Source organism: Sylvia atricapilla, chromosome 8, assembly GCF_009819655.1.
Source record: "Sylvia atricapilla isolate bSylAtr1 chromosome 8, bSylAtr1.pri, whole genome shotgun sequence".
NCBI lineage: Eukaryota > Metazoa > Chordata > Aves > Passeriformes > Sylviidae > Sylvia > Sylvia atricapilla.
In genome coordinates, this window is record NC_089147.1 from 14218478 (window position 1) to 14244109 (window position 25632).

Below are 25632 nucleotides of genomic sequence, written 5' to 3' on the forward strand. Positions count from 1 at the left end.
AAAAATAAAAGCATTTAATGTGGTGTTTTCACATGAACACACAGAAAGGCAACAGTCTGCCTTTCAGTACTGACACAGCGTATATAAATAAGGACAAAGATTAAAAATACTTTGGAAATGATAGACTCTGGGAACAGTTAGCGGCTGCTCTGGGAAGAAGCATCCTTATGAGTCACTGCACAGGGCAGACAAACGAGACACATCCAAGCATGACTAAAACTCTCCCGTGCCTGGGAGACAGTGTGAATGCATTGGGACTGCAACAGCCAAGGTCCTAGGGGTGGAATCTGTCAGCCACCACCATCCACAGCATGGAGAGCCCAGCACCACAGCCTAAAGCCCAGGGCACTGAACCCCTCCAGGGACTGCCCTGGCTGGAGACACCACCCACCCCCTTGGCAGGTAAGGCATCTGAAACATGCAGGCTTGGCCAATGCCCCATAGATAACTTTTCTCAGAGCTGAACAAATCTCAGCCAGAAGCCAGACAGAGCCCCTGAGCTAGAGCCATCAGTAAGGGGGCACAGTGGAGAGTTACATTTGTCTCATCTATTTGGGAGCAGTGCATTTAGTTTTAGGTATAAGACTGCCTTGCCAAGTAGTCACCCATACAGAGATGAGATACACCAAGTAGGGACAATGGGGAAAGGAGGAGTGAACAAATGCTTCACCCAGCAACTGCCCCAATGCAAATAAGAGCAGAGATAGCAGGAGCAGACCCAGCTCTCCCTGTGCTGCCACTTGACCTTTGTTTGTGCCTCATCTCTGCTCAGAGGCAAAACCCAGATTCCCATGTCTCTGCTAAGAGCGGGCTGCAGGGACAGGGCAGAAGTGCAGTCAGGAAAACACATCGCCCTTTGGAGAAAACACATAGACAGTTTCAGCCTCTGGAGGGAATGATTACAGACACATCCAAAAAGCACATACTACTGCCATAGCAAACAGCCTCTGCCCTTCCTCACAGCATCGTCATCAGTCTGGTCCCTGAAGAACCACAGCTCTTTCTTTGCTGTGACAGAGGCTCCTAACACCAGCAACTCCCAACTCACACATTTACAGTCCCCCTACCCCCTGTATTTTCAATGCTCCAACTTGGGGTCAGGGTGGGGACAAGCATCCCTGACAAAGTACCAAAAATCCCCTGTGTACAGAGCAGCACAAAAATTTGTATCTTAAAAAAAATCTCACAATTAAAAAAAGTGACAAATTCCAGCTAAGCTGCACAGGGCTCCAATGCCCTGTTCTGACAGCTCCAGCCAATCAGACTGAACTCCCTGTTCATATCCCAGTATTCACACCTCCTGCCACCAGTTGTTTCAGAAAGCTGTCAAGAGCAGAGCTGTAACTCCTGCTGGCTGCTGGTTCTTAAAGATTAGAAGACAAATATAATTGGATTCCAGAGATTACTTGCTTTGCTGAAAAGTGTTTAGATGGTTCCCCAGCTGATTAAATCTTTATTTCACAGTAGTGACCCTCTGTGTATCCTACCTCAGGGTGCTTGCAGACAGGTTCTTGGCAAGACTGGCTTACTGGAGCATTTTGGTTTAACGAGGCTGCTGACATTGGCCAGCTGTGACTGGGGTTTATCCTGTATCTAGAAGGTTTCATCTCATTTCTGCAGCTCAGACCAAGGACCTGAACCCAGCTTCAGCCCTTTCCCCTAGTTTAATGACTAATCAGCCACTTACCTTATCAGCTATCCAGATATCTTAAGCCAAAGCCTTTGGGACCATTTGCAGCAGATCACAAATGGATGGAGCCCTTTCTCACCTCTCACCCTGTTTTTCTCTTTCACACACAGCCACAAGACTCTGTCTGCCCCAGGTACCCTAACTGCCAAAGACTAGGCTGTTCTGCCCCAGATGGCCTTTGCCAGCCTCCTGCTCTCCTCAGCTTAAGCCTCCCTGGGTGAACACAAAGCCAAGACACTCCTTGTACAGAACTGTGGCCCTGAAACATGAAGTCAGTGAGCAAGGCCTGCCTCCAGCTCATGCTAAAATAGAGGGATGAGTTTATTGGGGAAGCTGCTTTCCACTGGCCTTACTTGAAAAGATGGCATCCAGAGCCTCTCTTTCCAGGCCCATCCCATGTGCTCTGTACCGTTTGTGCTCTTCAGCCCTTGGGAAACAGCAGAGCAAAATGGAGCCAAGAAGAAGCAGAGAAGGGCATGCCTCCAGGGAAAGACTGGAGTCAAGCTAAGGTGTCAGGATGTGGGTAAAGGCTACAGCCCATCATTCTCACTGCTAACAGGGAGGAGGAAGCAAAAACAAGGCAACATGTTAAAAACTCAGAACAGAAAAGCAAAAACATAACAGCCTAGCAACATTAGAGAGAAAGCTGGGAGTGCACACAGGACCCTGCAAGAAACAGGGCTCTCTTTGTAAGCAAGCACTCCAGCTCTTCCCAGAGCCAGCAGGTCAGACATGCTGCAGCTGCACAAGTTTTGGTTATATAGTGGTTTGCCCCACAGTGGAATGAAATATAATTTATATACAGAAAGAAACAAATCCCTGCATTCCTTGCAAAGGTCCATTTTCAAGAGTGCTGCTGTGTTGGTGAGGGTTGCTGTGAGCCTGCAGCACTCCCCTCTCAGTGCAGCACATTTTCTATTCACAGCTTGTGAGGCTGGGCAATCCCCACCCATGCACTGGTGCGAGGCGATTCAGAGGGATGATGAATCCTTGGAAAGCAGGCGGGCTCGCATGCGTCTACAGGATCCCTGCAGCAGAGAATGAGAGCAGTTGAGTGCTTGAGACACAGAATAACATGCAAAGAAAGGCTGATATTCTCCTCCTGCAAGGACCCTTCCCTGGTGTCAGCCTCCCACACCTTTTGATAAAGCTCTAGATGAGGCAGTGAGCAGACAGGAACAAACTCAGCAGTAGGTCTTGGGCTGCACCAACCTCTTGTCCCACTGCCACCCTTGACAGGTTGTTAGCACTGCCCTGTGCTGCCAGCTTCCCTCTGCTTCCTGCAACAGCCAGCCTGCCAACTCACAGGCAGAAGGGCTGTAAGACCCTTCAGGGTCTGGCTTCCAGCATGTCACCTGCCTGCAGCTTGGCACGGGGCAGACTGCTACGAGCTGGGGCACCACAGCTGTCACAGAGCCTTGAGTGTGTGCTGTCACCTCAGCAAGTTTCAGCACACCAGGTTCCCCTCAGGAAGAGGAATGGAGGGTAAGGGGAAGCGTCTCACCTCTTTCTGGCTTTCCAGAGACTTCAGCTTCGCCTGGGACATATGAGCTGGAGAGCCACATTTCTGTAACTGGACAAGAGAGAGCAATAGGAGTAGAGAGCTGGTGAATGAACTGGCATCCACAGCCCTCCCTGGGAGCAGCCTGTACCACCAAAGAGTATCTATCACCCAAATCTACTCTTGGTTTGTTTGGGCCAAGGGACAACTCTACTGCACGGAGGCAGCAGGCTTTGTGTGGAGGAGGATGAGAGAGAGGGAAGGGGGCACAAGACAATGCCCCAGGGCAGGACACAGCCAGAGAAACAAGATTGGAGTAGAGGCCCCATGCTGTCATCCCTGCTCTGATGCTGCCCTTGCCATCTGCTCTGCTCTCCTCAGAGCAGCTTCTCTGGACCTTATTTTATCATATAGAAGAAACTTTGAACCTTCTCTTGGGCAGAGAACAGCTCCCCAGAGATTGCTAAAGTTGCACTCAAACTCCCCTCACACACTTCCCCACCAGCAGCTTCAGTGGTGCTGGGAGCAGCTCTTACCAGCTGGACATTCTCTTTGCTGACCCGCACAGGCTCTGGTGTGGTGTCTCTGCTCTTCCTCTCCAGGATAACTGGAGTTCCCAAAACCTTCCGCTGTTGTAAGAAGAGAGGGCTGTTGGCTAGTGCTTAGAGTGCAAAGTAAAAAAGAAAGTGAAGGAGCAGGATGCATTGCTGGCAAGCAGTTGAATGCTGGGAAAGAAAAAAAGGAAGCCAAGCTGGGACAAAGATTGCAGAGCAGAACCACCTGAAATACCACAATTCTAGGCTGAACCTGCCTGATTGTAGAGGGTTTGGGAGCTGACCTGAGGCCTGGCCAGGAGCCCAGCCTGTCAGAAGCAGGTACATGCTGCTGTAGGGCAGCCCATAATGTGCTAAAACCCGTGCTAACATACTAGACTACATGACCAGCTCTCTGTCAATCCTCATCTCAGGAAGCAATCAATTCTCCAGAAAGATGCACAGATCCTACAGCCAAGTGTTTCAAGATAATTACACTTTACACAAAGCTTATTGTCTCTGTACTGCCTTTTCTGTCCCAGCGGATCTGTGTTGTTTGACAGGCAATACTTTGAGGATTCCCTACCCTTTGAGGGTCTCATTCAAGGCAGGGCAAGTCAGAAGCAAAAAGCAACATCAGAAATTCAGAGCAGAGAGCAAGGGTCAGAGGCTGCTTTTACCTTAATGAGGCCGCTGAAGGAGCGCGAGCGGGTGCGTCGTGGTGCTGGGGATGTGGGCACATCAGAGCCAGGAGTCAGAGCTGTTGGATGCTTATTAAACTAGGAGGAAACGTGAGGGCAGTTTGTTAGCACAGTTATATCTGTCCCTCACTGCTGTGTGCTGCTCTACCTGCTGTCCCAGAACTCAGTTTCTCTCCTTCACCCCCTAAAATGGAGGAGCAGCTCAGAACTGCAGGAGGAAGAAAGCAGAGGAAGGCCACACCTTCTACCCAGGATTACAGGGGGTTTGGATGCAAATGTTCCCTGTGCTGGCTACCAAAAGCAGATGTTGGGAGCAGAAAGAAGACTGGGCAGCAGCTGGAGGCTGGCAGTCATGACTGGTGCTGACCATATTGACCAGTCTGTCTGGTGCAGCAAGTTGTCTGAGACCAAGAGGAGACCAGTTTGTCCACTCTGCAGGCAACAGGGTAAGAAACTTTTCCCTTTCTGAGGGATGAAGCTCAACAAGGCCATGATCAGGACTGGGAAACTGCTGGCTAGCAAGTCCTTAGTTTGAAAAACAGAGCTTAAAAGCGCTGCTTAGTACAGGAACATCCAGGACACCTCCTCCTCCTGTCTTCTTACAGCTCTGCCCCTTACACAGCCCAGAGCCCACTTTCCCCAGCCTGCCCAGGATTAGGAGTAGCTCTCAAGAAGGCCCTGTCTTTAGCCTTGTGCCCAGGATTTTGCTGACAAGCACACCCCAAGGTATCTTTCCTCCCCACACTACCTGCCGGATAAGCTTCTTCTTCTTTGCAGAGTCAGGCATATTGTGGACGTGGTGGAAGAGCTCCTTCAGTGCCTCCTCTGTGCGCTGCTGGGTCTCCTCCTGATGGCAAGAGTCCAGGCGGCTTCGCTTCTGAGACTTGAGGGGCTGCAGCTCCTTGGAGCCAGAAGACGGCAGCAAATCCAGGTCGTCCTGGGAAAGCGGAGACAGAAGTCGTTTGCCATGCTTTAATCCCAAAGAGCCACCCATCTGAGCCGGTCTGGGAAGAGTCTCATGAGCTGCCTCAACCCCAGTGAATGCACAGGGCTGTGTTTTCCCTACCCCTCTGCAGCAGCGCTGCATCAGCAGGCCCCGTGCCAGGAAGAGGTGACAGCAATACAAAGGTGACCCCATTGCTTCTTCCCTCCCCTCCCAGATGCGAGCTGCAGAAGCCCTTCCAGGCTTGAGAAGGGTCAGTGCAGCTCCTTGCCATGCATCTTCCCTCTTCTGCAGCTATATGAGGCAGGGAAGCATTTGCTGGCAAGACACAAATGTTGTCCCAGCAGCAGCAAGTAGCCTTTATCTCAGCACTTCTGCCAAGCATCCTGGCCATGGCAGCAGGCATGTCTGTCTGTTTGAAAGGCAGAGCCCTGTGAAAGAGCAAGTGCTGCATGTACTGGGCACAGGGAGCAGGTTTGCTGCTAAACAGGGGCTCATAGCTTTCCTTCCCTGTGCTTTTGATTAACAGATGCTTCAACTCTGTCCAATTTCCCTAATGCAGCCGCCTGCACTACCACACCATATGCTTCTCTTGCTCCTGCCCTCTGACAGATCCTCTTTCATGACTTGGTTTGTTTTCAGCTTCTATCACTCACAAAGATCCCTTCATAGCATCACAGCCTCTGCCCTTTCATGGGGGGCAGGCGCTGCATTTGCTGGCCTTACCTTTGATGTGTGGGCTCTGGATCCCAGATAGTGTAGCCTGGCACACTCCCGGATGTACACCGGAGCCTGTGACAGTGAGCAGAGAACAGGCCAAATGTATGTTTAACATCTTTGGCCTTGGGGCAACAGTGGCTCCAGCAACAGCTGCTTTTCAACCATACAACACAAGCCACTTGTATCAAGACTCAGCCATTCTGGGCAAACAAAGCTGTGGAATTTCATGTCCCCAATGCACTCCCTGTTCACAGTATCATTTACATGCAGACATTCAGCACAAGTGGAACTCAGAGCAGGGAAAGTTCCTGTGGAATTCTGCTCTAAGTAATTGCCCCAGCTCTGAGCTGGCCAAACTGGGGCCTGACAAAGAAGGTAGAAGGGGAATTGCCCATGGGAGGACTCTGCAGCGAGCAGATGCCTCCAGTGACCAGGAAGGCCCTGAGAACTGAGACTGGGAACAGGCCCTGAACAAGAGACTGTCTGTTGTAGAAACATTTCCCTGGAGAAACAGTTGAAAGCCCCACACTTCTGACTGTCCTACCACAGCACCTTGCTCAGAGCCGGACAGTGCCTGTAACAACAGTGGGCTGATGACCATTTGCAGAGAAATTCACAACAAAACAACCCACTGCAGCAGGTATTCTGCACTTGGCAGTACTCAGGCAGGACAAACCCCATTTCCTGATCCTGCCAGAACCTGAGTGCAGCCTGGTGTGTACCTGCCCTCGGGAGCCAGGTTTCCAGCCGGGCAGCAGGTGCTGGTGTCCAGCAGAGGGGAGTGTTACACTGCACCGTGCTGCTAACCTGCCCTGGCAAAGCCACCTCCAGGGCTCCCTGCCCAGCAAAGACCTCCTCCCTTGTCACTGTATGAACAGTTTCTTGTAGAAAGTCTCCTTCTCCTACTGCAGAAGAGAGCCCACAGAATATACACTCAACATGTGGAATCTGTCTGGACAAGGGGCATTCAGTCTCCTGGTGATGGAGGCAGGAGAGCAAGATGCCAAAGCACACTTACCTTGAAGAGTTTCTGAGAATGTTTGATCATGAAGGTCACTCCGTTGTTTAGCTTTGTGATATTTTCCTGAAGGTCATTTGCTGTCACCTGGCAAGGAGACACAGCCAAAGGTGCATCCATTAGAAGGGAAGGAGGAGGAGTCTCTTGGACACAGACACACAGAGCGCCACAGCAGGAGATCTAGTCTGAGGGGACAGGCAGCCAGGGCTTATAGCATGCCAACAGCAGAGCTCATAGAGCCAAAGTTGCTCTTAGAGGAGAATCAGATAACTCTGTGGCCAAACAGTTCACCAGCAGCATAAGAAACCTTGAAGAGAGATCTGCAAGGTTTTTCTGGAGCTGACATTCTAAGAAGAAGCATGACTCTGCTGTGCTTTCCATCTTACTGAAAAAGAAGATACATAAATTGCAAATGAGACCCATGACAGGTCTAGGCTGAACACCGGAACTGAGTCCTGCCAGGAGGCTCCCACCTCTCCATCACAGCCTCCTACCCTCACATCATTGTGTCAGTACTTAACCTTCTCGTCTTGGCTTTTCCACTGCCAAGCCTTTGCTTTTTACCCTGCAATATCCCACCTACAGACACTGAGGCATTGCTCACATTTCTGGGCCATAGGATGTGGGGTGCAAACATGAGGGCAAGGTTGTGGGCAGACATCTTGTTCTTGTCCTGCTTCTTGGCGGTCTGGTAGAGCAAATCCAGCAGCAGCTTGAGCAGGCTGCGGTTGGGAGCGGGAAGGATCAAAAACAGCAGCTGGAGGGCTTCAATTTGGCGCTCTTTGTCTGGAGTGCTGGTCTTATTCCCCTTCTCATCAAACAGCGTCAAATCTGCCGAATCACAGGGGAGAACATGAAGGGTGTGCATTACTTTCCCTCAGAGCAGTCTGTTGCAACTGCTTATCCTTTCCTCTTCATATGCAGATCTCCTACAAACCCCTGCACAGTTCTTGGCCCTCCATCTCTCTTTCCCCCAGCTCCTGAGCTCCCCACTTGATGTGTTAATCTATGCTACTCCTCCCACAGAACAACAGAGCTGCTAAGAGCTGTGATGGCTCGAAGGCAAGATGGAGGAAGTTCACATAAGGTAGTTCAATAACAGTTATTAAATACACAGAAACCACAACTTGCTCAGAACCCTGGACATAAGACAGATGGTTATGACTGTGGTATCTGAGAGAAGAATGATCTAGACAGATTTGGTCTGATTCACTAATCAGCTCTAGTCTTTCCATCACCAGGCTGAGGTGGCAGGAAGATTCCTTCTTATGCTGCCTTTAAGGAATACACTTCACGCCTAGTGTGCTTTCTAGGAGGCCAATTCCAATCCTTCTGCCCATCACTGCCCCTTGCTGCCCACTCACCTGCAATTTTGAGGTGGGCATGGAAGTGCTTGTGTGTCAGCAGCGGCTCTGGTAATTCACCCAGGAACATCTTAAGTAGGGTGGCCACATCATTGGAATGAAACTCCCCAGAGTCCAGGTCAATATCTGTACCACTGTTCAGAGCATCCTTCAGGATCTGTTGCCTGATGCTGTTCCCTGGCACTCGAAACAAGCCTTCTGCTCTTAGATCTGCTCAGCAGAGGGGAGAAAAAAGAGCACTGAATAATCAGAAGCTGGTTTCCCACCTTCATACTAAAGCAGTTCCCTCCTCTTTCCAGAGCTTGACAGCAAACCTCAGTGAACTGGATTCAGAGACATGACCTCGAGCTATCTCCCATCAGCTGAGAAAGTCCTTGTACAGAGGGAAATAGCCCAACATATCTGCCAGGCAATTCTGAGGAGCAGTTTTGCCCAGTGCAGTCCCAAAACTATTGCTGGAGAGCTGAGCTTGTCACTGTCTGCACCAGAGACCTGAGGTGGGCCAGACAGATACCCATTGGGATAGGAATACAGCAAACAGAGCCACTTACTTTTGTGCAGATACTCGATTAGCTGGGAAACCTGTGCAATGCCTTCTTCTGTCAGTGGTGAGCCAAACACTACCCCTTTCTCTGCAGAACAGAAGACAAGGTGTTCAGGCAGCTCAGAACCCAACAGCCACGGAAATTAATGCTACCCAAAGAACAGGATTTCAACATGCAAAGACCAGTGCCCCAATGAAGGTCACAAGGACCCTCACAAATGTGAAATACCACAAACACTCCAAAATAAGTCACTTCATTTCACCATACTGTACTCACATGGGCTTCATCATCCTGCTTCTTACCTCCCTTTAATTACAGTTTTTATCAGCTAAAGCAAATATTCTATATCCTTTGAAGAAAAAACAACACCAGAACAGATGTTTCAGTTTAAAACGGTATAGAATTTGCAAGCCTAGACCTTATGAAAAAAGCAAAGTGGGAAAGGCCAGGAAAAGATGTAAGCCTGGACAGCCCTGATGCCTGCCACATTGACACACTCCACACTGAGAAAGAAATGTCCAGATTAATCCTCACTGTGGCTTGACATGAAGTGGAGCAGAAAGAAGAGTTGCAACTATGAGTTTATGGGAGAGGCAAATAAGCACTACTGGGGAGAGTAGACATAATCTGACTGGCTCACACTAGCTTCCTTTTCAGGCATTAGTAAAACATGGAATTTCCTCATCCCAGTGAATCTCTCTTCCATGTCAGCTGCCCTGGTCTGAGTAAAGTATGAAAGCTGAACAAGGCAGAAGGAGAGTAGCAAAGCAATAAGCTGGGCTCCTATCACTCCTGGAGTCTGTTCCCATCTCATGGGATTGAGATTGGGCATGAGCTGCCAGCTCCAGAACTTCAGTAAAAAACACAGGCTGTAGTCCCAAAAGATGGAAGTAACTGAGCTGAAAGGAATGGGATCCCTGCAGGGAAGGAAATATTAGATGAGAAGTCCATTTAACTGAAGGGCATTTGTTGAACCAATGTAAAATACTCTTCTTGTCCACAGAGGAACATCCCAGGTGACACAATGATTATCCAGAAGGCCAGTGTTTTCTAATAAATGCAACATTACTAGTGAATGGATTTTTCTGTCAAACACACACAGCCAGTATGATCTGTCCCTCAGAAAGAGGAGACAACTCCCAGAGACTTTACTGGCTGCAACCAGAACTCAGCACCACACTTCTTCCCTCAGATGCATATAGGTTTGGACTGGAGACAAGATACTGGATAGATGTACCACAGCCTGCTGACTGGGACTGAGAACTGGAACCAGGTATAGAGCTGGTTTGTCCTGCCCTTGTACTTACTTAGGCTTCAAAGAGACAACAGATGTAAGAAAAGAATATCCCTCCCTTCTCCATGACCAGACTGCCAGGAACATGGGTCACTTCTGAGGGCAGGCCGGACGTTTGCACCATTTCCACTGAAGGTTTCTCTCCTTACTGCTACAGCTGATAGCCCAGCAATCCAAGCGATGCACTGGTCTGATAAAAGTTATCTCCCCCACAAGCTTTCTCTTGCTTTCTCTCCCCCACCCCTATGTCATTTTGATTTTGCTTGCTTTTGGTCTCTTGTACTACAGATCTTACTGCTCTGTGGTGTTGATGCTCACAGCAAGTGGGACAGACCTGGTTAACCCTATGCACTTCTCTAGCAGCTATCCTGTGTAACTAAATTTATTCTGCCTGAAGAATGTTCTGCTTTCTTCCAGGACTTCTGAAATACATGGGAAGCCACCAGGAACTCCAGCCTCCTGTTAAATCAAGAACTTTCTGACCTCACTCTGATAAAGTGCTTGCTTCAGTCTTGCAAGAGAAAGGAGAGCAATGCCAGCTCTTGATCCACACGAAAGATCTGAAAGGTTTGAGTGCAAAGGGAGAGAATGATCGGCAAAAGATTCATGTCCTTGAAGAAAACAAAACTCATTAGACATTCAACAGATAGAATCAACAGTGGCCAGGAATAGAAGAGGAAAATACATCTTCTTGAGACATGCAGGGCCTGACAAATTCGATTTAGTTTTGAAGTCAGAAGCTGGTATCTGAATGTGAATTTGATTCTCAAAGAAACTTGAAAGACGTGTCTGTAGAATGGATGCTGCATTACAGAGGCTTAGATGTTATTGTATTACTGTTTCTGAAACTAAGCAGCAGCATGAGACTGAGTTTCCTGATGCTCAAAGAAGTTTTAAGTATTTGCAGTTTGATCAGGTCTGAGCTTCATGGTCCTTGGCCTCTGGCTTTGAAGAAATAAAACTTGTTTGTTCTAGCTGGTCTATAACATGAAGAAAAACAAATGATAGCTCCAAGATGAAACACACAGTACATGAAACTGATTTTCTCTGTAGGCACAAAGTTCTTTTTCTCAGAGTTTGGCCAAGGAGTTCACAGACAGTGCCTGTCAATGCTGGGAGACACTGCCGTTGCAGCCTGGGAGTGCAGCCAGCAGACTTGGAAACATCTGCTAGCTGTAGTGACACACGGCCATGGAGACATCTGAATGGGGGAAGGCAGAGCTCTTGGGGGAGAGAGCTAGCAGGAGACGTCAGGTCTGATAAGAGCAGCGTTCCCACAGAGTACAGATACTTTAATAAAAAAATTGAGCTGGAGAAGGCTCACCAGCCCCTGCTGGAAGGTTTTGACAAGAACATTTCCATACACAATAAGAAAACATTTTCAGTTTGGTTACTCACTTCTGTTTGTCAAGGGGCAAGTGCTTGAATTTAAGGTGTCCTGCTACTCCTGGGAAGAGGCAGAAGCAATAATAGGTATGGGCACAGTCTAACTGCGGTTTAGGGGCAGCACAAAGACCTGTTATAATGGAGCAGCAAAATAAGTAATGGCAATATTAAGTAATTCCCATCTGAGGATGCTAAAAGACATGATTTGAAGTCTTTTATTTTCCTAGGGTGAGTCTATGTACCAGGATTCTTGCTGGGTCAGATGGAAGAAGTCAGAAGTGGAGGGCTGAAATTGCCACCAGAAAATTCTGCCTGATCCATGGGGCCGCAAAGCTTGTCCTTATGAAACACAATGGAGGAATAGGCTTGGTAGAATCAGAAACACATAGAGAAATTATATAATGGTTGAAGACAGAAAAAAGCTGTAGTCAAACTACTCCATAGCAATAGCTCCCTTCTCTGAGATACAACAGCAGAACTGCTCAAAGGAAGGGGAAGACTAATCAGAAGTGTTCAACCTCAGGCTGCCAACATCTGAAGGCAGCTCACAGCTTCTCTGCCAGCAGCCAGCCAGTCTAAGCTGGGAAACCAGAGCTGAGGAGGAATGTGAGAGGCCCAGATGGAGGCTGCTTCTGTCTAGATGAATGAGAAGGTTTAACTGAACTTACCAGGAGAACCAGGCACCCCTTGAGTGTGGGCAAAGGTGGGAGAAGACACACACACACACCTAGAACATGCTTTCAGTTTCAACAAAACAGAGTGGTAAATGCCAGCCATTGAAGAGGAAAGGATCTGAACAAAACCACACTGAAAAGAAGACTTCTGTGAAAGGCCCGGGGCTAATGTTTCACAACCAAGACAGCTGAACTTGAGAGACGTAAGAATAGTCAGTTTAGCAGAAGAAAACTCCAGTAGAATGCTTGTGTAAGAAAGAAAGAGAGATATGTCACCCCCCAGAATTGAAACTGGGCTTCATCAGTCAGTTTGCAGAGCTTTGTCACTGATTCACTGGACTGGGACATGGATCAGAGCAGCACTAGCATTTGGATGGAAGATGCTTACAGATTTCTGAGCTGCACAGTGGGCAGCTGACCCACTGAAGCCAGCCTGACATACCCCACAGCAATAATCCCAGAAGAAGGGTATTTTCAAAGTGCAGGGCATTTCCAGGATCAGTTTCCTGGCCTGCTTTGCTCCTTTCTAGAGGTAGCAGCCCCAGAGATTATGAAACTGTAGTATTAAGCATTCCAATGAGCTCATAACTACAGGCTGAAAGTTTTGTAAACTAAGTGTAACAAATGATGACAGCATCAGCCTAAAGGTGGGCACCAGGCTTCATGGCATCCATACTCACCCTTGCGCTTCAGAGATATCAGAGAACGAAAAAATCCAGAGGCTGTGGTGTTTGCCCCAGGCAGCTTTGGGTCCTCCTCTCCCATTAACTGGGCCAGCTCTGCCCCAGGCAAATCAATGAGCCTGGTGATGTTGCTGACAACCAGCTCTGTGAACACCTCTGGTTTTTCATGGCGCAGCTTTTCCACAAAGAAGTCAGGATTGAAGATGATGGGCTGGCTGCGGAGGGAGGAGTCATTGCAGATCACAAAATTGCAGATGGCATCACTGAAAAAAAGGAAAGAGGAAAAAAAAATACAGTAACTCCTCATCACTTTGGTTTTTACAGCCAGCTGGTCTGCCCTGAAGGAGACATCTGCTGACACAGGACCTACCAGTCTACACCAACAGCACTGTCTGACTTTGGTGAGTGTTCAGCACAGCACAGTTACATTTCCCTACGGAGCAAAATAATTTCTGGACTGTTTGTACAACACAACCTAAGACTAGCACTCCACAGCGTGTTGATGACACAGACAACACATGGCAATACCCAATGAAAACTTCCACTACATCTACATCTCTACTACTTGTTTCACTGTATCTACACCGTAGTAGCTCTGGCAGAGATGACACCAAATATTTTACATTAACTTATTGCTCTAGGTCATAAATAAGTTTGGTCTAATCTCTCTTCCTCCCCAGAAGTTCACTCCCAGTGGCCTGAAAGTCTGAAAAGCAATCTAAATTTATTCATGGCCAGCTTATGCTCATCAGTTCCCATTGTCATTCTGTCATACCTACTTTTCTATCAACAAATAGATAGTTCTCATGTCCTGGGACTTTGTTTTTAAGGTCATAAATGTGTGTAACACTGAACCCTCAGTTTTGCTGTGGGTGTGGTGAAATGCTCTCAGGTGACATGCTGCCAACACTTTGGTTACTGCTCTCTGCCAGCTCCACACTCTGAGCCTGGAGCAAGTGAGAACCCATTGTCATGAGCCATGCAAGATCAGTCCTTGAGGAACCCCTACTAACTTTTCACCTAGATCATCCCTTTTCAGCTCATCCCTCCCTTACCTCTTTGCCATCCCTTCATGCCCTTTATCTGACCTCCCTATTCTCTACTGACACCTACTTTCTTCATTTCATAGCTTTTCAAGTGGCATGGGAAAAGGAATGCATCCAAGACACTGCTCTGCTAAGAGTTATTTCGAACAGGTACATAACCCTATCAGAGGATAGGTACATTTACCACATTGAAAGTCAAATCAAAGAGCTATCAAAGAGGTATCTAATGTTAATCAGCACTCTTAATGCTCATACTTAACTTTTATCTCAATTTCCATCTCCCTCTAGGTCTTCCATTACCATCTTCCCACCACTGTTTCAAACATTTTCATGTTTCTTAAGTCGAGCTCACAGGCCAGAGTTGCCCAGCTTGCTTCTCTCACCACTCTTTTACTCAAAGGTGAAGATTAGTGTCCTTATTCTCCAGTCATGAGCTACTGTCTTGATTTCATACTCAGCTGTGACTGCCTGGCTCTGGGAATGGATGTGCCAGTTCTTCCAGGGCTCTGGAAAGAGGATGCCCACCCACTCAGCTTGCATGTACTGCGTGTGTTTGCCCATTCCCCGATCCTATAATCATTCTTAGTTCTTGTATAATACTTTCCACTCTTTCTACCTCCATCCTCAGCTGTGAGCTCTCACTGGACACCATTTTCCAAGAGCAGTTGCCAAGTGCACAGTTAATAGGGATGCTGTGTTTATGCACCAGGGATCACCTCAGTCCCTTAGATACAGATGTGGGGCAGCAAGTGCTCTGCTGAACACCCCCAAGCCCATAAAGGCTTTCCCTTCAAAACAGGCTTTTCTACAGAAGACTGGAGCACCTTGTTCATTCTCTCCTCCCTGCTGAAGGGTGGAGGCAATGCCATTGTGTTCAGACCATGCTGGGCATCGCTGCTCACTGCCCAACACAGCTGCCACCAAAAGTGTCTGCAGCCCACTGAACCTCACGTCCATTGGCTCAACAAACAGAACATTTCACTGCTACTTCAGAGACATCAGCAACTTCCTGTCCTGATGTAAACTGACAGCAGCTCACGACAGGAGAACATCAAAGCACATACTGGCAAGTCATATGAACTCCAGCCCACCCTGCAATTATCTGTGAACCCAACAGTTTTCTGAGCTACTGCTCTACGTTTTTGACCTGAAAGTCTACCCCCAGGATTTCCAGGATGTGTGATCAGAATAACAGAACAGAAGCTGGGACTCAGGCTCCACAAGAAGAAAGATACTTGCTGAAACAAGAGGAAATGAGGCTCTCAGCAAGTCTCGAATCGTGAGAATCCATACCAAACCCCTTCCCCTTTACACTGCTCTCCGTGGATGCCAAAGATGCCTTCAAGAGGATGGAGAGGAAGAAGGTCTGCAAGGCAGACTGCAAGGCAATCTGCCAGGTCATCTAAAATTTTAGAAAGCTCTTAAAGGCTCCCAGCTGCCTGGCTCAGTGGCCTAGCAAACACACTGCTGACTCCAAATTGGGGCCATATTTTGCTGAGCACCTCCCAGCCTGTTTTTCAGCAGTTTGTTATCTGCAATAAATCAAGACCAAAATGCAACAATTTTCTATCAGCTGCCAAAAAGCAACTGCCAATTGATCTGATCATATTCGCATTTCATCGCATAGGGCTACCATGCACAAACAAGTGCCAGCTCTGCCCACAATGGGGAGCAAGCCCTTTGCCTGAAACCCATGACAACTCATTCTGTGGCAATACAGATCCTGAGAAGGGTTAATAGCAAGTGTATAGGCCCAGTGACCCTGCCTGCAATGATCCGTGCACTGTTATTCACTCACTAGCAGTTTTGTTTCCCCACAGAGAAGATATGCAAATACTTTGCAGCAGCTACATCAAGCATCACAGATTATCTCTTCCCTCTGACAATTAGATATCTAGATTCACAGAAAGAAAATTAAACCATTTTGTCAACTAGCACTGACTGATATGACTTCTCTGCGCAGCCTGTGTTACAAGTCGCACAAAGTCCAACAACATTTAATGTAAAAATAAATAGAAAAAAGTAAATTTCTTACATGAGTGCTGAGAGCTTTTGAAGAGGCATTAGGAAGCAGAGACAGGGAAAAGAACTTGCTCCTTGTTTCCAGCAACAAAAGAAACCTGCCTGTCCCAGCACAGCCTATGCAAATTCCACGCATGCTACGAGACACAAGGGCGCATTATTGGGTCTGAAAGGCCCCCTTGGCACACACTGGGCATCAGCCTTCACACAGGGACAAAACAGAAAAGAAAAGCTGGACAAATTGATTCATGTCTCTTGCCAAAGGCTGCGTAGCTGGAGTTTAACTGCAAATAATTCCTACATAGAAACCAGGGTTTTGAATTAGGACCAGCGTGGTATTAAGTGCTTTCCACCTGTATCCAAGAGGAATCCACAAAATAGATCCAAGTCTACCCTGTGTTTACCATGAGTAAAGCCATGCAAACACATTCCCAACAGCATCCAAGCACAACCGATGTTACAGTACTGGCAGGATAATAGCCAAGTCCCTTAACTGCACAACCCCATGCCCAGAAACCTTGCTGGAAACTCTCTGCGCCTGCCTTTCACACTTTCAGATCCTTTCAAAGACAAAGCACGGTAGATCAGCCCCTCGGAGCAGGAAACAGCACCTGGCCATTGCTCCCTGCTACCATTACTGTGCAACCATGTGCCATTCATCCACTTCAGGATTCCTGTTCCACGTTTCTCTGGATTCCCGTCCAGTTTCCCTGCCTGCTGCAGCTGGGACCAGCCTTGTATACGCTTATTGTGATATGGCACTTCAATGAGCTACTTAATTTTGAAAGGTCACTTTATTAGCAGCTCTTCCTTGCGCAGAAAATTTGCTTTTGTATCATTATTGCTAATCAAAATGGAAATGTGAAGCAAACCCCTATTTCTGAGCGAAGATAAAGCCCCCACTGGCTTTACACACAATAACCCTGCCAATCCTCACTGCTGCACACACCATAACCTTCAGAAAGAGCCATGTGCCCCATCTGCTGTTTTCCTGTTAAAAAAGAGAGATGGATGTACTCTACCTACACTCACAGTTTATATAACAGCAGCAAAGGGGAGACAAACATGTATTCATGGAGTTTATTGCCTTTTTTTTGCCTTGCTTGCAATTACAGAGTTATATTTTCTATATGCTGTGATCTCAGATTGCTTTACGACACGTCAAAAGACAATAAAATAAAGGAATAAATAGCTTCCTCTTCAGTCTCATGAATATAATCAAATCCCAATGAATAATAAAACCTTGTTCTAATAGGGTTGTGATTAAGACAGCAGATTAAAAAAAAAGGGTCCTATATTGTGCTGAGATTCTTGCCATTCTAGTATCCTTCAGAGGCAAAGCCTGTGATCCCAGCCAAGTCACAAAGAAAGCTGTCTGTCACACACAGCGTTTTTGCTTCAGGCATGACAGCCCCATCATTTCATGGGGAGTGGATGGTGCAGGAGGTCAAAATCATGATGGATCAATTAATCCCTAAGGTAACTAGATCCAGGCCAGGGAAATGCCTTGGAAACTAGGACAAAAATGAGACTTTAACTGCCAAAACCTGGTGATCAAACCTGTGGTGCAAGAGCTCTGCAAGCAGGCAGATTACTTCATGTGGCAGCAAGCTTGTGTCTGGATAGGTGAGATGGAGCTGGTTTAGTGGCTTTCACAGATTTGACATTGTTCTAAGTCCACATATGTGACAGAAGAAAGGTTCAAGAAACATGAAATAGAGCATAAGGAGAACAGAAGGCAGGAAAGAAAAGGAAGAGGTACCTTTGGGGCAAGGAATCAGCTGTGTTTGTCTAGCTGGGAAAACGGATATACTGAAAGATAAAGATTTCAGAGGAGCCTGATGTGTCTAATTCAGTGGGCAAAATCCATCTCCAGTGCCATTTTTCACACTGCATGTCATCACTGAAGCGCTACGCTTCAGACACACCAGAGTAGACAAGTTTTACCGTACAGGAGTAAAAGGATTAAAGAGCTTCTGAAAATAAGGCAGATAATAGAAGAAAATCTCTCTATAATAACAAAATCTTTATATTATAAGAAACAGCCAGGCTGCTACCAAATACTAAGAGCAGGGGGATAAGCAGGCAGTGCTGAAGAACACAAAACACGAACAATTCTCTGCCTGGCTAAGCACAAAGGGACATGGGACAGATGCACATGGGCTCGGATTTCCCCAGGGAGGGAGAAGTAGCATTGTTCCCTATGTTGTGCCAGAGTAAGGAATCAATTAATGCGGATGTCTGAAGACAGTATTTCCAGAGCCAGATAGGAGTCATCCCAGATTTTGCAAAGAGATGAAAGAACCATAGTGGAATTATATGGAACCATTTTAAGTACAAAAGGACTAGAAGACAAATTATTTCCTAGATTAAAAAAGAATAAAAAAATAAATTAGTCTAATGGGAATGGACTGCAGAGACATTAGAAGTGACTCCACAGTTAAAGTTGCTTTGAGGCCTGTACTTCAGACTGACATTCTTGTAAGATGGTGTAACAAAGATCACATTCAGGCCTCAGACTTGGCACCCTAACTTTTCACAGGATGACTGATAAGCCTCTGAAAATGTCAAGAAAAACATGCAGTAATTTTTGCCCGGGGTTATACTCATAAGGTCTTCAGGGGCAGAGCCCTTTTGTGAAGAGTACACAGTGCACAGCACAGTGGCACAGTGGGTGTCAATCCTTGCCTACTCCCTTAAGCCTTGACAAAAGTAAGCCTTATGAGATAACACTGCCTTTTTAATTTTTGCTTTGCTTTCTTCACATTTAAATACCTTACACAGAGTGATTCAGCCTTTTGGTTATGAGAACCAGATAATAATACACAATTTAAACAGCAAGGGGCTGGCTAAGAAAGCTGCTGTTATGTGGCCTGTGCTCAACAACCTGGAACTAATGCAACTCCTGGCCACCTTTTGGAAACCAGATATATTGGTTATCCATGTCACTGCTATCATCTATGAATTCAAATTCTGTGTCAGCAAAGGACTCAGAGTAGATCTTGGCAACATTGGCTACACATCTGTGATGTGAACCTGGCGGAGATGGACCTATCTGAAAAGATAAAAGGGTTGGGAGGGGTGGGGGTCTGTGCCTTGGAAGAAAATGAAAATGCAATATATTACCAGCGTCAAAGAAAACAGCAGCAGCAAGACAGCTTGATATATGTGAAACATCAAGAAATTTGCATTTCAGCATGAAATTTCTCAAGTTTGACCTGAGTGAATTCTTTGTGATATTTTTAATAATAGCCACTGGAATATTTTAAAGTCAATCAAGCAGTACTTCAATCAGCCATCACAACATCAGAGCATCCAGATGCCTTCTAGTGCTGGGGGGAAAGAACCAAGGGATGCCTTAGAGAGGAACTGCACGTTCACTGCATTGCTCCTCATCAAGTCTCCTTCCCAGCGCCACCTCCCCAGGTCCAGGGGCTCCCACACTCTGTGATGGCTCAGCTGACTACCCAAGAGCCTGTAAAAAATGCAGAAAGGCAGCTACCATCAGAAATCCAGTAATTTTACATTAAAGATCAGCAAGCTCATAGGTCTGCCTTAAGATCAGATTAACACAGTCGAACAGTGTTAAATAGGAATGCTGCTCTGATTCTCATGACTTTCAATTCATTTGTGTCTCTATTTTAATATAAACTCCTACTGGGAGAAGCTATGGAAGAACAGCCTTAGATCCAATCCTGATTTCACTGAAACCAGCACCAAAACTGAATCTTTTTAGATGGCAGCAGCTGCCTCTCCTCGTTACTGATCTGCTCACTTTTATCACAGTGGCACTGGGAACCTCGGTCACAGCTGGGGACTCCGCTGTGCTCCGTGCTGTACAAACAGAACAAAGGCAATACCCTGTCTTTAGAGGGCTGATAGCTAAATCTGAAATGAATGCTGGAGGGACAGAAAAGAGAAGGAATCCCAAGAGAAGAGGCAGCACTATCAGTCAGCATGACTGATATAACTGAACTCTGCCAGCTTTTCTGTAGACACTATTAAAAAGGAGGGCAAGGAAGGACAGGAAAAAAAATCAGGTCACAGTGCAGATGTTTAGAAAAAATCCAGCTTTTGCACAAGGGGGGACATGGGACTGAGCATAAAGGAGCTGGTTTGAAAGCTATCAGGCAGAGACAGCTGGGACATGGGGCTGAGGAGGCAAGAGCTGAGCTCCACGCACTGGCTGGGAGCTGCTGGTAAGGCAGAGACAAGCCAGCAGTGTCTGGGAGCTGGAGAAGCTTGGCAGTGCCACAGGGCACTGTGTGGCACATCAAGAGGAATGTCCACAGCCATTTCCCGCCAAACATCTGTGTGCTGTATCCCCAGTGTGCTGGTGGGTACTTTCCAGTTGCCAAGAATAGCATTCCCTTGCTTTTCTCATTTCAAAATGTCTTTATCCTCTTTATTTCCCCATGTTGAATGTACTGGGTGGAAGTCAGTAACAGGCACGGCCCAGTCCTACTTATACCTCCTTGGCCTCTAGCAGTCCAAAATTGCTGCATGCACCTCTGATTATCACCCTTACTCTTGAAGGTAAGAATCCAAGGGTTTCCTTCAGAGGCAGGATGAAATAGAGTTCAGAGGCCAGCAAAGACATACCATCTAGATGTTTCTCAGTCCAGTAGCTCCAAGCTAGTGTCCAGGTCAGAGCAGAACTACCATATATAAACAGCAACCCATAACAATCAGGTTTACTTCTGACATGAAAAAATCAAGCAATTACACAAAAACAACACAGCAAAGTTAACAAGCTATTGTAGCAACCAGTCTGGGAACTCAGAGCAACCCAGCAAGGCAGGACGGATGTTTTCCTCCAGCCCTCCCACAGGATGATACCCAAAATTGGTAGCACCAGCTGGTGCTCAGAACACATTTGGGAATCCCATCCCACCATCAGCTGGTAGACTAATGCTTGAGCAAAGCACCACAATTAGAGTACAGTGTGCTGCAGCACTCACAGGTTTGCTTGACTGTAGTTGCTTTTTCTGGACTGAGAGGATACTGAGACCTGGGTCAGGACCTCACAGTAGTGTTAGTGACATTTTGTAGTCACAGCCTGGCAAATACGGAGGACAAAGGCATCCAGGAGTTGCAGCTCTTGGTTTTTGTTCACTACACTTCTGTAATTCCACAACGATCCAGAGATGCAGTGAGCAAGCTGCATCCTTGCATCTGTGTTTTGTATCACAGTGGTGTTTGCAAAGGATGATAGCACTTCAAATCCCTCCTCATCAGCAATCCTCTGCAGACACCACTGAGTATGTCAGAGGCCATATCCCTTGCTCCAGATGTGTAAACTCTTACAAGCTGGAATTGTGATGAGGAACACCTGGATGCATGCCAGCATTTAAATAAGCTGGTGACATCTGGTCAGGGCTGCCGAGGCACACAGATAAACAGGCTGGGCCTGCCACAGAGCAGCACAGCATGTGGCACCAGAGAGACAGAGATACACAAAGCAGCCCAATTAACTCACCAAACTGAGCAGTATGGGGGCCTAGGGCTTTTGAAGGGGATCTGGGCAGGCTAGGATGTCAAAAACTGGAATAGTGTACACAGATACCAGAATTCATATGACAATAACCCATAGTGTCACTTTATGCAACTCTGGTGAGGTGCAGCTTCTCTTCCCATCCCACCTGACAGTTCATCTCTGTCTGGATCAGCTCTGTTTCACTGCAGAGCCCAGGGAACTGTGATATATTTATACATGCTCCAGGGGCCACTCAAGAGAATGAAGAGTGGCATGTGCGTGAGGAGAGCTCCAGAAACCCCCAAGAGCTTGTGAGAATGTTCTGTAAAAGCCTCTCCTGCTCTCCAAGGCACAGAGAGCCACAGCATGCATGACTCCTGCTGTAAGATGGCCTGCAAGCAGCGCTGTAGGAATGCCCATATGGAAGTCCCAAACCATAAAGCTATGTTTCAACCTTGAGTATGAGCTCCAGAAAAACAAAAAGGAAAACTAATGCCATTTCCCCTGAGAAATTTCTGCCTCTGAAAATCCAAGCTGCCACATTACCGTTCAAGAAGAAAGGATGTTTTGGCTGGAGTCCAAATTATTAGAGCTTTATAGGCCAAAAGCAAACACATTAAAAGTTCCTGTAAGCCAGCTGGCAGGCAATAATTAAGCAGCTTATCACATTCCCTGCTATCTATAGTTTCTGAAAATAAAATTTATGAGGAAACTCTAGATGGCTTAATTGCAATTACCTACTGCAGAGGTGAGAAAGGCCAGGAGTCAAGGAATGAGGGTTCTGCACTTCGGAGCAAAGGGCCCAATGCTCTTGTCAGACCCCACGGTAAGTGTAATGCATTACCAGGATGAGAGGCCAGGGACACACCAGACCTGTGAAGCTTTGAAAAGCTTCAGCCTATTTATCCCACCAAGCGGCCACATTTCCTCCCATTTCTCTGCCCATGCTGATTCCAAGACTCCCTGTGAGTTGGGAACACAGGACCCCGTGGTGTCAGTCCCTAGGATCACCGTGCAGGTTTGCTAACAGCCTGCACAGCAGCAGCACAGCAGGGCTGTGCCTGAACCCAGCAAAGTGCAGGGCAAGGAAAGAGCCTTGGCTCTCCGCTCCTGCCTCCAGCTGAAGGGCAACTGAAAATGAGATCCTATAGAACGAGCCAGGTCCAAAACAACTGGAAAATATCAGGCCTCAGCTGTGACCAGGAGCCCAACCCAACACACAGAGGGACAGTATTTCCAAGATGGACTTGACTTCAGTGCAACCATTTGACATTAGCCAGCATTTCCATGCTGCCTATCTCCTTCCCATCTGTTCATGTCACTTACTAAATCAACACACACTGAGGACTTCTGACCTTTAGGACAAGGCATTTGATTTCCCAGCAGTGTCTAGCACTCAGTGCTTCAATTTCAGACTGAACTAAATGCCCAGCACCTTTAAAGGAGTGATAACGAAGCTCTGTGACATTTTCATAGGCATGTAAATGTGCACACAGCAACAAGGGAACAACCAGGCTGGCAAGGAGACCCAGACGCTGCTTTGGGCTATGTGGGAAGCAATGTTCCCCCTTCACACAAACAGACAATAAACTGAAGTGTAGCAGAACAAGGATCCTGTTGTCAAAGCCCATCCTACCCTGGATGGGAACAGGACAGGGTGTTACATGCAAACATATAAAAATACTGGAAATACAACATGGCCTTGAGTTCGGTTCAGATGCATACCTCACAAGACTTGGACTGAGTATGGTGTCAAACACAAATCTAGGTCTCAAAGATTCTCATGAGGGCTGTGGAAAAGGGAATGTGTGAGTAAGATTGTCCCCAGCTCCCAGGCTGTCTTCAGAGAAAAGTGGCCATGTGTTCAGACTTGGCTTTAACTCTGAAATCAACCATTTTTTCTGCCTGACCCTCAGCAAGTCACTTTGATTTTTTTGCCATCAAGTCATGTTTGCAGTGAACATTTTCCTATTATCAGTAAAACACAGATAGCAACTGTGAAAGGCGTTTCACAACCCATTTATGATGCGAGCTCTTGATGTCCGGTTGTGCAGTGCCACTCTATCAAGCCATTTTAGAAAGATGCTTCACGGCTTTTTCCAGACCCATTGCTTTTTCCCTTCTGCTCATCCCATCCCTGCCATATCAAATGGCCGACATGAGTGCCTGGCAAAGCGTTTAGGCACTGCTTGAGTAGGACATTAAATGCATTAATTAAACAGACAGATGTTTCTCTTTTGAAATTGAGCACTCTGGCACACTGCAATTTTTCTGTTATGAAGAACCAGGAAGAGGTTAGAGAGACCACAAACAGAAGAAGAGAAAGACCCACACAAATAATTTTTGTCGTGTTCAGTAACATTTGATAAGGAGTTTAGGACAACCAGCTTTTAATTCCAGTCCTGAAAGTCAGCATGCTATAATATTATACGGACAGCATGCAAGCTTTACTAGCTAACTTGCACTTGTCTCCAGATGAGAAGAAACAGAGGTAGAAGCATTAAAAAAGGCAAGCTTTGTAGCCTGTGTAGGGATAGACCAGCAAAGCAAGAGATCGATTTTCTAGCGCTACCTGTGGGTGACAGGCAGTGCTGGAGGAAGACTTGTACTTCAGGCTCTGCGTTAACATAATCGTTTGCGGAGGGTGGGGGACAAAGAGCGGGGGAATACATCCTAAGGACAACTGCCAACCTAGAAAAAAATCAAATCTAGTCATTTAGGCTGATGCCGGCCATGTTAAAAATGCTTTATCCAAAAGGGCATTTTAAGTATCAGCTGTACAGAGCATACAGATCGCTCTACCAGGTCTAGCATTTTAGGCATTCCCTGCCCAAATACACTGCAATGAGCACCATCTCTTCATCCCTCCTTCCAGGGCAATGCTCTGCCCCAACGCAGGCACCACAGCAGTGGCCCAGATAAGCAGAGCAAGTGCCATCGGGAAAGGGTCCCACTCAGCAGTGAACAGGATGGCACCACTGTGAATCAGGCTGAGTATGAGACATCAGCACTCAACAGTATTTATTTATCCGCAAGAATTACCACTCAGAGGATGCTCAGTTTGCAGCTACACACCACATGTACAGGAGGAGAAAAAAACGAGAGGGAAAAAAAAAAAAAAAAGGTACTGCAGCCTTTTAACAGACATCCAACAGTGTTCCTGCAAGGTGCTCGTGCAGTCCTTGGTATTTTATTGCAGCAGTAACAGAATGGTGATGCATACAAAAGTATGAGCTGAAGGTGAATTACGTGAAGCTGACATTGCTCGTGTGTTTGGAAATAACGCGTGTAGTGCGGACAAAGCAAAGGAGAAAGAGGGCCGGATGCGAAGCAAATCTATATAGTGCCATCACCCTTCCAAAGCCCGCAACTGCCAAGCGCTCGGCGCCGGCTCTGCGGCGGCAGGAGCGAGGCGGCCGGGCAGAGCTGCACGGCGGGCACGGCGCCCTGTCAGCTCCCGGGGCGGGATCGCTCCCCTTGCACAGGAGCGGGCGGCGCTTTCCCGCAATGCAGCACCGGGATGCTGCGGGGAGCGCTCCCCCGCTGCGCAGCCCCGGGACACGAGCATCGCGGGGACACGGGGTACCGCCGTGACCCCCGCGGGATTGCGCGGCGGCTCGACCGAGCCCCGGAGCCGCCGGAACACTGAGGCCGACAGCTCCGTTAGGGTGCCGGGGCACCGGCGGGCGGCGCGGCAGCGGGGACGGCGCGGCTCGCACGGGCAGCGCCGCAGTGGGCGGGCCGACGCGCACAGACCGGCGTCTGCCCGCCGGCTGGTGCGGGGTGCCCGACCCGTAAAACGGCGGCGAGGGGCAAAGGACAGCGAGCCGCCGGGACGGGGCGAGGGGGTGCCCGGGATCCCGCTCCTACCTGCCGCGGGCAGACGCCGGTGCTCCCGCCGCCATCTCATACCTGCCGCTCCGCCTGCCCATTGGCCCGCCGCACCTCCCCCTCGGCCCCGCCCCGCTCGCGCTACGCAACGCCATTGGCTGCGGCCGGCACCGCCCCACCGCTATTGGCCGGTTCGAACGGGCAA

The 25632-nt window shown here is 47.7% G+C and overlaps 1 protein-coding gene across 2 annotated transcripts; it reads right to left on the bottom strand.

Annotated features, from left to right (window-relative positions):
• ARHGAP19 (Rho GTPase activating protein 19) lies at positions 1-25528 on the bottom strand. 2 transcript variants are annotated; one of them, XM_066323719.1, is made up of 12 exons: positions 25467-25528; positions 13050-13315; positions 9022-9102; positions 8471-8680; positions 7711-7937; positions 7107-7193; positions 6095-6160; positions 5174-5362; positions 4405-4503; positions 3728-3820; positions 3195-3263; positions 1-2718 (listed from the first exon to the last, which is right to left on the bottom strand). In XM_066323719.1, the coding sequence occupies exons 1-12, from the start codon at positions 25526-25528 to the stop codon at positions 2662-2664; spliced, it is 1506 nt and encodes a 501-aa protein (XP_066179816.1). In that variant the 3' UTR covers positions 1-2661. The 2 variants fall into 2 exon arrangements, with proteins under 2 accessions (XP_066179816.1, XP_066179817.1); XM_066323720.1 differs by lacking the exon at positions 25467-25528 and adding an exon at positions 16134-16213.
• Positions 25529-25632: the final 104 nt, after the last annotated feature.

Bases quoted from the DNA above. Each gene is read 5' to 3' on its own strand.
- ARHGAP19 (XM_066323719.1), bottom strand. From the start codon at position 25,528: ATGGGCAGGCGGAGCGGCAGGTATGAGATGGCGGCGGGAGCACCGGCG. The intron at 7,938-8,470 runs GTGAGTGGGCAG...GTGATTCGGCAG, and splicing joins TGCCCACCTCAAAATTGCAG to ATTTGACGCTGTTTGATGAG. The intron at 3,264-3,727 runs GTAAGAGCTGCT...TCTCTTGTCCAG, and splicing joins GCAAAGAGAATGTCCAGCTG to TTACAGAAATGTGGCTCTCC.